This window comes from Larimichthys crocea, chromosome I, assembly GCF_000972845.2.
Source record: "Larimichthys crocea isolate SSNF chromosome I, L_crocea_2.0, whole genome shotgun sequence".
Lineage (NCBI taxonomy): Eukaryota > Metazoa > Chordata > Actinopteri > Sciaenidae > Larimichthys > Larimichthys crocea.
The window spans coordinates 9,405,397-9,417,896 of NC_040011.1; the positions used below are offsets into that span (position 1 = coordinate 9,405,397).

The following is a 12,500-nucleotide window of genomic DNA, read 5'->3' on the forward strand; positions in this document are numbered from 1 at the left end:
GGTTAAAGTACATGTGTGCAGTAAAAGTACGTTGTTTCAGCCAAAATATAAATCTTCATTATAAATATAGTTAGAAAATACTAATAAATATAATTATAAATATAGTTTAAACATGATGATGACGCTGAATTTGAATTGTTTTTTTTAAATGTTTGTGTTAGATGTGAATGAGTAACTAAAGTTAAATAAATGTACTGCAGACATACACAAATACAGTAGTAACAAAAGTACTGTAAGTACCTCAGAATTGTACTTGAGTAAATGTACTTAGTGTCAAACAAAACAGCGGCACGACTGTGAGATTTGAATTATTGATATGTTTCGATGTATCAGTGCAGAGAATATTGATGATTGATCAGTCGTCTGTTTGATTGATTTCAGCTTTCAGCCGTGTCACATGGTCTTCATCAGCTTTTTATTGAGTTTACTGTTCAGAGAATTTCAATAAATCCTGAAAACATCAACAGTGTTTCAAAAATTCACGTGTGTGTGTGTGTGTGTGTGTGTGTGTGTGTGTGTGTGTGTGTGTGTGTGTGTGTGTGTGTGAGAGAAAACAGAGCAGCTGTTGGTTCGTTGTTCATCACACCAATCAACACGTTCCTGCCCTGCGTGTCTCTGCTTTAACGGTTTGACTGGTTCAGACTGAAGGAGGAGAAGGAGGAGAAGGAGAGGAGGAGAGGAGGAGAGGAGGAGGGGGGATAAAAATAGAACACACACACACACACACAACACACACACACACACACACACACACACACACACACACCAGTACACACTGGTTTGAATGTGCATTAAACTGTGAACTGGTGCAGAAACCGGTTTAGATCTAAACAAACTGGTTCAGATGAACTCTGACACCTCCAGGTCTGCAGCTCGGACTGGGTGACTCCTCCTCTTCATCATACCTTCAGTCCTCCTCTTCATCATACCTTCAGTCCTCCTCCTCTTCATCATACCTTCAGTCCTCCTCCTCCTCGTTGGGCTCTCCTCCCCCTGCGTCTCCTTGGTTGTAGCTTCATCTCCATCCTGTCTGTCTGAGCGTCCCTCATTATGTGACTGAGTGGATTATTAACTCTCCCTGATGGATCTGTGTTTCCATTCGTTAATGACTGAGGGATCAGACGCTCAGTCTTTCCATCACTCGCCTGACGCCGTCCCTGTTGGTTAGTCTACCTGCACCTCCAGGTGTTTCCACCTCCAGGTGTTTCCACCTCCAGGTGTTTCCACCTCCAGGTGTTTCCACCTCCAGGTGTTTCCACCTCCAGGTGTTTCCCAAGGCTCAGGTGGAGGGACACCTTGTCCCCGCCCAGCAGGATCACCCCCTCCAGAAACAAGCGCCTCTTTTTATTTTTGAAGACGTTCAGCAGGAGATGAAATATGAAAACTTTGTTTGAACTTATTGAAGCTGCATCAAGAAGAAGAAGCTGAATTTATTAGAATGAAAGTGACAAAACATCAAAATTATAATTTCATAAAGCTCTATGTTTATATCTTCATGTGTTTGTGTAGTTCACTGTCTGTTTGTTAAATTGTTATTGTAATTATTGTTATGAACTCTTTACAGTTTAAATGAAATGAATTACTGTAACGATCCATCTGCAGCTCGTTAGTTTGGTCTCAGGATGATTCATCACTGATCAGATGAGTTGGTTATTAATTAACTGATTCAACATGTTTCCAGCTCTGATCTCTGAAACATGAATCATCATTTTAACGTGAGACACAAACATTAACTCAAATATTTCACCAAATTAATTAAAATGAACCAAAATCTGCTGACCTCTGACCTCTGACCTCTGACCTCTGACCTCTGGTTTAGAAGTTAAAACATGATCCAGACGTCACCGTGGTAACGTAAATGTAACACTGATAAAAGATAAATTTCATTCAAGTCATTCTACTTCCTCTTCCTGTGTGTGTGTGTGTGTGTGTGTGTGTGTGTGTGTGTGTGTGTGTGTGTGTGTGTTCATTGCAGCACATTAACATTCTTAAATGACTGTGCTGCTTTCCAAAACTACCAATCACAACCCAGCGAGCAGGCATGGCGGCGGCAGCCAGGTTGGCATGGCGGCGTTGCCAGCGGGCTCCCGGAGGCTCGCCAGCTCCGGGCCGCTTGCCTCGCCTCGCCACCACCTCCTCGCTCCCTCGCCGTGCTGCCAGGCTCGGGGCGATGCTGAGAAAAACCTGCTCGCTGAGAGGAAGCAGAGTTCCAGGCTCATCAGGGCCTGGCCGCCACACGCCGCCGCCGCCGCGTTCCAGGCCTTCGGGTAATTACAGCACTTGGCCTTTGAACGCGAGCCTGCGCTGCCGGCCCGTCCTGCTCGGTGTGATCCGAGCGGCGGCCTCTGCCGATCCTCGGGGAGCCTTTGAAGGACTCTTTTCTTTTTTTGATGGTGGCGCGCCGACATGCCCGGACAAACCTTCCCTTTGTGCTTTAAGTAGATTCACTTGTAGCGGCGTCTGAAGTGGCTGCTGAGCGGCGAGGAGGAGCAGCCAGCGGTAATGATGCTTGTGTGGCCGGCCGGGGCTCGCCGGCAAACCCAGATCCTGTGGCTGAATTATGTGTGTGTGTGTGTGTGTGTGTGTGTGTGTGTGTGTGTGTGTGTGTGTGTGTGTGTGTGTGTGTGTGGCGAGGACCTGAGGAGCCTCTCTGCGGCGGCGAGGGACGAACTCTCTCCACCAACATGAGTGACAGCGACAACACACACACACACACACACACACAGTTTGTTTTATTTTTCAGCCTCACACACTCTCACACACTCTCACACACTCTCACACACTCTCACACACTCTCACACACTCACACACTCACACACACTCACACACACTCTCACACACTCTCAGGTTTGTGTGTGTTGTTGCTCTCAGTCATTAGCCGGCCGCGGTGTTAGCCTGTTTGCGGCCCGGGGGGAAACGTCATTAAGGCGATATTGTGGACGCTCAGCCAAGGTTTGTTTTCGTCTTTGGAAAGGGGCCCCGGGTCCCTGGAGGGGCCCCGGCAGAGCTCCTGGGGTCCGGTTTGTTTATAACACTTCTTTGGCAGTTTGGAGGAGGTTGTCACCACAGCAGCACCAGTGGGTTTCCAATGCTAATTGGTCTCCTGGAACTTTCACTAATGGTTCCAAGTAGCTGGGGGAATAAATTATTGTGGCGCGTTCTATGGCAACTGTCACACACACACATCCACGCAGAGCCGAGCCGAGCCGAGCCGAGCTGAGCGACACAAACACGGCGCTTAGTTTCTGATTTCTCTCTACTTAGAGATCAAACGGCGTGATGAATGATTCAGACTCGCTCATTTGGCATTCTTGTTTGTCAAATGGCAATTTGATTCAGGACAGCATGGGGCGAGCGCCGAGCCGTAATTGGACGTGGCGGGTCATGTGCCGTGTGATTAATTTTTAAGAATTAACCGGAAGATATGTTAATGACCCTCAGCGGCGATTAAGAGAGACTCGTCACGAGAGCTCATGTTGTTGTTAACGACAGACGTCTGACACGTCAGCTGATGTTGTTATGGATTTATTTTGACAAACTTTGACACTTCCTGTCTCACTGTTTACATCTAACATTTCAAAATAAAACTCACATGAATAATTATATTAAAAACATGTTGATTAATGACATCAGCTAATGTGACAGCAGAGCAGACAGAAACCTGGAAAACCTGGAAATTTAGAGACTACTTTTCCAGTAAAAAAAAGACCAAACATCCTGGAGGGTGCGGTCTGTAGCATAGTGGGTTAAGCGGCCGCCCCGTGTGTAGAGGCTACAGTCCTCGCTGCAGCTCTCTGCTTCCTGTCTGTCTTCAGCTGTCCAATCAATAAAGACCAAAAAAAAACATCCTGGACAACAATGTCCCGGCAGACTGCCTAAAACCTGGACGTAGTCTCCGTGACGTCCTGGCAGACTGTCTAAAACCTGGACGTAGTCTCCGTGACGTCCTGGCAGACTGTCTAAAACCTGGACGTAGTCTCTGTGACGTCCCCGCAGACTGTCTAAAACCTGGACGTAGTCTCCGTGACGTCCCCGCAGACTGTCTAAAACCTGGACATAGTCTCCGTACGTCCCGGCAGACGGTCTAAAACCTGGACAGCCGGATAGTCTCTGTGCACGTTCCCGTTACAAAACTGTCGAAAACAGCTGGACGTATGTCCTCCGGGACGGCCCATGCATACTGTCTTCTAAACCGGACATACTGTCCTGTGGCGTACCCCACAGACTGTCTAAAATTTGATGTCGTAGTCCGTATGGCAGACTGTCTAAACCGGATCCTGTAGTCGCGGTGAACATCCCCTGCGCAGACTGTCTAAAACCTGGCCGTAGTCCTATGTTACTCGCGCAGACTGTCGCAACTGACGTCCCCTCCGTGTACGTACTCGCAACTGTCTACTACACTGGAACGGAGTCTTCGTTACCTCTTTCGCCACGGTCTAAAACCTGTCGACGTAGTGCCGGTGAAGGCCCCAGCAGACTGTCTAAAACCTGACGTCGTACGATTCGCACTGCACTGGACGTGTCTCCGGGCTCCAACAGGACTGTCTAAAAAACTGAGCCTATGTAGTCTCCGGAACGTCCCCGAGAAACTGTCTAAAACCGGACGTATATCCCAGTAATGTCTCATCTTACTCAGAAGCTTGGTGGTGCGTTCACGGGCAGCATGTTTCTGTGGACTTGTCCTGTCTGTGTGATATTAATGTGTGGACTCTGGCCTGCTGCGGTTCAACATGCCACGCGTACCCGCACCCAGCCCATTGGTCCACCCGTCCCCGGCAGAGCTGAAATAGAACCCCAGCGCTCCTCCTCTCCTCTCCTCCTCCTTCCTCCCTCCTCCTCCGGATGCCTCCCACACGCTGGACAGGCTCCTCGGATGAAACGCTTCCACGGCCAGTTTGCCCTCTGGACCTGGCCGGCCGTTTGGCCAGAGCGTCTGGTTGGCTGGCTGGTTGTCAGGGGCGATGGCGCTCTGGGCCCGGGGTGGGGGGGGGTCCACAGTGGTGCCTCCATCGCTGGGTGCCGCCAACTGTTAGTGAACCTTGGCTGGACCCCACCCAGCTGGACGGTGGTGGTGTGTGGTGTGTGGAGGGGAAACTGGGCTGTTTTTCAAAATAAAGTACAGATCGTGGAGATACAGAATTATTTTGTAGGTCTGGTAAAAGTTTCCTGGAAATACTAATATAATAAGAATAATAATAAATAAGAATAATAAATAATAATCAATAATAATAATACTAATAATCAATAATAATAAATAAATAATAAAAAAAATAATAATAATAATATAATAATAATAATAATAATAATAATCGTTACCTCACGCTCGGATCGACCCTCAGCACTTCCTGTCAGCGTGTGCTTCTTCTTCTCTGAATCTGATCTCTGTAATCTAAATACATGTGTCCACCTCCACCTCTGTTCTCTCATCACAGGGTGCTCATGGAAATGTAGTCAAACTCTGTATTTCTGTCTTTCAATCGGTGTTGTGACAAGAAAGCTGCGGAAATCGCAATGAGACGCCCCTGACCCCGTCATCATCGACAGGTAGGACTCACCTGAACGCTCTGTCTGTATGTCCTGTCGCTGTCTGTCTCTGTTGTCTCTTTTTCTCTGTCGTCTCTGTCTGTCTCTGTGTACCTGTCTGTCTCTGTCTGTCTCTGTCTGTCTCTGTGTACCTGTCTGTCTCTGTGTTCACTGCTCGTGGAGCCGGGTTCATGTTTCATCAGGTGGTTTTGTTTTATTAATCTGCTGTCATGTTTATGATCATAAACTCTCGTTACTGAGACGCTCAAACTGTCCATGAAGCTGTCTGTGAGGACAGGAAGCTGTCTGTGAGGACAGGAAGCTGTCTGTGAGGACAGGAAGTTGTCTGTGAGGACAGGAAGTTGTCCGTGAGGACAGGAAGCTGTCCGTGAGGACAGGAAGCTGTCTGTGAGGACAGGAAGTTGTCCATGAGGACAGGAAGCTGTCTGTGAGGACAGGAAGTTGTCCGTGAGGACAGGAAGTTGAATCATGTCGGTGCTGGTTCTCTGGATTTTCGGTCAGCTGACCGACTGAAGCTCATGGACTTCATGTTGAATGAATCTTTATTGTCCAGGTGTGTGAACATACAGGTGACATGACATAAATACATCTCCACATATTTACCTACAGACGTGGCTCAGTGGAATAAAGGTGTGCAGCATCAGGTTTAAAATCATGTGACATCATCAGACTGTTTCCTGTTTCCTGTCGTCTCACCTGTCTGTCTGTCTGTCTCACCTGTCTCACCTGTCTCACCTGTCTCACCTGTCTCCCTCCTCTGTTTGTTTGTACCTGCTGCAGTAAAAAAACTCCCATCATCCCTCAGCGTGAATATTAACTCTGTGGGCCAATCAGGCGCCTCGAATCGTCACAATCTGTTCGTTAACGCCGTGTTCGTCCTCGCCGTCTAATCCCTCCGCCCTCGGCGTCCTTGGAGTCGGCGGCTGTCCGTCACAGCGCCTGACTGTGATTGGTCAGGTCGCAGTGGTGGGAGCCAATGACCTCAGAGGAGGTCGGGGGGGGGGGGGGGGTCCACATTGGCTCGTTAGAGAGGCCTTGGACCGCAGCCAGGACACACACACACACACACACACACACACATATAAGAGAAAATACATACAGTGCACACACATGTTCATACATGCTGTTCATCAGTGAGTGTGTACACACACACACACGTCCTCTCACCTCGTGCTGTGTGTGTGTGTGTGTGTTTGATGGGTGTTTGTAGACGTGTTGTCACCTCTCTGTGTGTTCGCTCACACATGAGATGGACTCTATACGTCCACAGACACACACAGGGTGTGTGTGTGTGTGTGTGTGTGTGTGTGTGTGTGTCATGAAGAAGAAAAGAAATCGACTGAAGCAGGTTTAAGTTTTTACAGTGACACAAAGAACTCGTATGTTCATGTTAGTTCACGTGTTTATCATATTTAATATATTTATGTCGTATGTTCACAGTGATACTTTGTTTACATGGTCAATCATTTCATATTCATGCATATTTTATTTTTCTATATTTTATTTAAATCTTTTATTTGTCTTTTTGTATTTTCTGTCAGCTGTTGTTGTAGCACAGCTGTGCTGCCCTTTTTATTTCAAACATATGTCTATATATATTTATATTGTTCATATTTTGAATACTTGATTTTCTTGCACCAGAACAAATCCCTGTAATCGTACTTGGCAATAAAGTTTTTTTCTGATTCTGATTTATTCTAGTCCATAAACAGTTAAACTGTGATGTCACAGCTCATTAACATAATGATGATGATGTAATAGAGCAGCTGTTCAGCGGTCCGGTCCGTGTTCTGCTTGGTCCTGGTTCTGTTTCCTCCTGAGCCGAGGCAGGCTCACCATCAGCTTCCTCCTTCAGCCTCTGACCCGAGGTCAGGTTACACGTTCAGACAGCTCTGTTGGCGTGTAGCTGGCGGGTTGTTACCGTGTTGTTGGCGTGTTGCGAGCATGTGGTTGGCGTGTTGTTGTCGTGTTGCGGCCATGTTGTTGGCGTGTTGTTGGCATGCTTCTGGCGGCTTGTTGGTGTGTTGTTGGCGTGTTGCTGGCATGTTGGTGGGTTGGTGACGTCTTGCTGGTGTGTCGATGGCGGGTCTTTGGTGTGTTGCTGGCGTGTTGCTGGAGTGTAGTTGGCAGGTTGCTGGCGTGTAGTTGGCGTGTAGTTGGCGGGTTGTTGGCGTGTAGTTGGCATGTTGTTGGTGGGTTGTTGGCGTCTTGCTGGTGTGTAGTTGGTGTGTAGGTGGCGGGTCTTTGCATGTAGTTGGCGTGTTGCTTCCGTGTTGCTGGCATGTAATTGGTCTGTTGCTGGCGTGTAGTTGGCGGGTTGTTGCCGTGTAGTTGGCATGTAGTTGGCGTGTTGGTGGCGTGTTGTTGCCGTGTTGCTGGCGTATAGTTGCCGTGTTGTTGCCATGTTGTTGGCGTGTAGTTGGCGTCTTGCTGGTGTGTCGTTGCCGTGTTGTTGCCGTTTCGTTCCTGTGTTGTTGCTGTGTTGTTGGCGGGTTGTTGCCGTGTAGTTGGCGTGTTGCTGGCGTATAGTTGCCGTGTAGTTGCCGTGTTGTTCCTGTGTTGTTGCCATGTTGTTGGCGTGTAGTTGGTGTCTTGCTGGCGTGTCGTTGTCGTGTTGTTGGCGTTTCGTTCCTGTGTTGTTGCAGTGTTGTTGGCGTGTAGTATGTTCCGATTGACGCGTTCTTGTAACGTTCAGAACAAACAAAGTGAAAACGTTTCACGGCTCGTTGTTTCTCTGCAGCTTTAATTAGGACACGACAGGACACTGATACTAGTCCACCAACCCAGGGAATACACACACACACACACACACACACACACACACACACAGTTATTGTGTGCATATTAATGTACACACACTCACACATATATGTGCAGACACACACGCCCTGTCAGTCGCCTGTCTGTGATTTACTGCAGCTCGCCTTGTTTCTGCATTTTAGCGCCTGTTAAGAAATGCAGGATTTATGACTGTGACCCACACACACACACACACACACACACACACACACACACACACACGGGGGTGTTTCAGTGTGTTTAGTGACCCATCATGCAAATGATGTAGCTCAGCTACAGTAAAGCAGTTTAATGTTGTGAATTCACGTCTCGCTGAAGTAAATCAACCTGACACACACGTCGTCTGCTTTATCTGCCACATTTATATATTTATTTATTATTTCAACATTTATATATTTATTTATTATTTCAACATTTATTTATTTATTATTTCAACATTTATTTATTTATTTATTTATTATTTCAACATTTATTTATTTATTATTTCAACATTTATTTATTTATTATTTATATATTTGAGGAACATTTTCTGCCCGTCGTCTTCCTGCCGTGACCTCTGACCTCCTGACTGTTGATTGGATGTTTAAGTTGTCAGCTGTCAGCTGGTTAACGGTTGGTTGGTTAGTTAGTTAGTTGTTATTTGAGTTGAGTGAATGATGCGACACTCTCCACCCTCCCGGTTAACACCGTGAGCTCCTCCACCCAAATTCCACCGGACGCGTAGTGTTGCGTGTGCGGCGTGGTCGCTGCAGCTGTTCTAGTCGATGTTTCAAACCTCGGCTCTGTTCTGTTGTCGACGACACCGCGAGCAGCTCCAGCTGACAGGAAGCCAGAAACAGCACAGAGAAGCTGCTGGATTTTCAAAATAAAACACCCTGTGCAAACTGCCGGTGGTAAAAACGAGACGTGACCATGGCGACACGTTGTGTGGAGCTGAACAAAGCTTTAGTTCAAACTGATGATATGTTTATTTCTGAACGTTCTGTCAACGCTACAGAAACATTAGCTAACTGTTAGGTATGTTAAGGTTGTCTGAACGTTGCCTTAATGTTAGTTATTGGTTTGATTAAAGGAAACATGTTGAAGTGATCCGTTACCCAACAAACAGCAGTGAACGGACACTAACAGACCTGTGTGTGTGTGTGTGTGTGTGTGTGTGCGCGAGTGTGTGTGTGTGTGTGTGCGTGAGTGTGAGTGCGACTGTGTTTGTGAGTGTGTCTGTGAGTGTGAGTGTGTGTGTGTGTGTGTGTGTGAGTCCGTGTGTGTGTGTGTGTGTGTGTGTGTGTGTGTCTGTGACTGTGTGTGTGAGTGTGTCTGTGAGTGTGAGTCCGTGTGTGTGTGTGTCTCTCGCTTTGTTTCCTCCGTTTGTCCGTTAATGGCTGAAATCCTGCCGAGGCAGCAGAACGCCGCGCTGACGGATCGCCGTAACACCGCCGTTATTACACGCTAATATTGCAATTAGATGGGTGGACAAGTTGCCCGAGCGGGGCAATAAATTGCCACACAGTGTCAGAGCGTACGAGGAGGCTGAGCTCTAATTACCCAGAACACACCTCTCCAGCGCCGCCCCCCCCTCCCCGACCATCACCCCCTGCTTTAATGGCCGGGCCTTACATGGAGGCCGTGACCTCACACACACTTTACACACACTTTACACACACTGGTTCCTCTAATGCCATCTGAGCTTTGATGTCATGTAAGAGAGTTTAGAGTGATGGAGGGTGACCTTTGACCTCCTTCAGTTAGACTCCACCCGCCTGCAGGGACACTCCTCATATTGAACCCAACGCACCTGAAAACAAAAGAATCCCATTTTTAAACACACGACATGTTTAAGTTTAAAGGACTACATTTCCCATCAGCCTTCACATCTGCAGAGAGAGCGGGTCTTCAAACCGAACAGTCAGAGTGTCAGAGTAGTTCTTCATGTTTGGAGAGGGTGAGGCGAGGGTATTCATTTAGTTGCAGTCTGCAGCTTCATCTTGTCGGTGCCACCTACAGGTGATCACGTGAACTGACGACCGACGTGACGTTTGGCTGGAAACACGAATTCTGTTCACAAATATTTGCTTTAAAGAACAGACTACAACTCCCAGGGTGCATTTCACTAACAGGTTTGGTCATAAAAAGCCGTTCAGCGTCAGACCGTGTTCAGTGTGTGCTCGACCCCATGGAGGGTTAACTCCACAGGGGGTGGAGGAGGTGGAGGAGGTGGTGGAGGGTTATCTGCCCCTGTGGACCCTTCCCAGCAATCGGAGTGTATCGACCGTGTGAGCGAGGCCCATCGGAGCCGGCCAGATGAAGAGTATAGATTTACAATAAAAGCACATTACTGAGGGGGGGTGCAAGGCTTTCTGGGTAATCTAAGTTGTTGGTCAGCTGCTGTAGGTTTATGTTGTTACTGAAGGAAGTGGTGCATCATGGGTAAAGTGGTGTTTTATTTTGAAGGTCGGTTCTGATCCAAACAGGAAGCGTCCTCTTCACTCTCTTCTCCTCTGCCATCATGTCCATAGAGGCTGCTGAGCCTGAAAACCTCTTCTGAGCTAACATGAGCTAACATGAGCTAACAGACTGAGCTAACAGCAGCTAACAGCAGCTAACATGAGCTAACATGAGCTAACATGAGCTAACATGAGCTAACAGACTGAGCTAACAGCAGCTAACAGCAGCTAACATGAGCTAACATGAGCTAACAGCAGCTAACATGAGCTAACACTAACTGAGAGAGCTAACATGGTTAAGCAGTAACAAGAAGAACACAGCTAACATGGAGCTAACAGCAGCTAACATGAGCTGAGGAAATAGCTAAATGAGCTAACAGCAGCTAACATGAGCTAACATGAGCTAACATGAGCTGCTAACAAGCAGCTTACAATCTGAGACAGACACAGCTAGCATAACAGCAGCTAAAATGAGCTAACAGCAGCTAACATGAGCTAACAGCAGCACTTACATGAGCTAAACTGAGCCTAACAGCAGCTTACATGAGCTAACCTGAGCTAACATGAGCTAACAGCAGCTAACATGAGCTAACATGAGCTAACAGCAGCTAACAGAGGAGAAGTCGGTGTGAATCGACTGAAGCTAACACGTTAGCTTTTCCAGCCTTTACAGCCGCTATGTTAAATCATGTCATGTGATGTCACACAGCCAATCAGAGCTGGTGCATTCAATAATCAGTGGAGTCACAGAGAAACACTTCACATGGACTCTTCAGAACCAGTTTCAGAACCACTAACATATTAGAATATACAACTAATGTTAAGATGCAGCACAACAGACAAATGAATCTGAAGCTCTAAATGTTCTGGTCCGGCCCGCTGGTCGGTTTCATTTAATGGTCATGCTGTGTGTCTTCTGGTTCGGTTCTGTTTGTGACGTTTAAAGGCGACTTTGAATCGTGGCAGAACCAGAAAGAGAGGTCAGAGGTCAGAGCCCGGTCTGTTTTTAGAGTCTGTTTTATCAGAGAGACGAGTGTGTGTGTGTGTGTGTGTGTGTTGGTTCTGTTGTGTGTGTGTGTGTGTGTGGTTATGTGTGTGTGTGTGTGTGTGTGTGTGTGTGTGTGTGTGTTACTGTCTGTGTATGTTGTGTGTGTGTGTGTTACTGGGTGTGTGGTGGTGTGTGTGTTACTGTGTGTGGTGTGTGTTACTGTCTGTTGTGTGTGTTTGCGTGTTTTGTGGTGTGGTGTGTGTGTGTTAGTGTGTGGTGGTGTGTGTGTGTTACTGTGGTGTGTTACTGTGTGTGTGTGTGTACTGGTTGTGGTGTGAACTGTGTTTGTGCGTGTGTGGTGTTGTTGTGTTAGTGTGTTGTGTGTGTGTGTGTGTGTGCGTGTTACTGTGTGTGGTGTGTGTGTGTGTGTGCGTCGTGTGTGCGTGTTACTTGGTGTTGTGTTGTGTGGTGTGTGTGTGTGCGTGTTACTGTGTGTGTGTGTTACTTTCTGTTGTGCGTGGTTTGTGTGTGTGTGTGTGTGTGTTCTGTGGTGTGTGTGTGTGTGTGTTACTGTGGTGTTGGTGTAGTGTCCGTGTTTGTGGCGTGTGTGTAGGTGTGTGTTCGTGTGTGTGTGTGTGTGTGTGTAGTGTGTGGTGTTGTGTTGGTGTGTGTGTTGTGTGTGTGATGTGTGTTGTGTGTTCTGGGATCCGCTCATCTGGTCGACCTCG

General features: G+C 47.4%; 1 protein-coding gene across 1 annotated transcript in view; it reads left to right on the forward strand.

The window, feature by feature from the left end:
- The window catches only part of LOC104939281 (transcription factor COE3-like), a 124,607-nt gene that overhangs the window by 21,757 nt on the left and 90,350 nt on the right, over positions 1 to 12,500 (forward strand). The window contains 2 exon segments of the mRNA XM_027279027.1: positions 5,498 to 5,520; positions 5,523 to 5,544. Of these exon segments, the coding sequence (XP_027134828.1) occupies positions 5,498 to 5,520; positions 5,523 to 5,544 (45 nt within the window).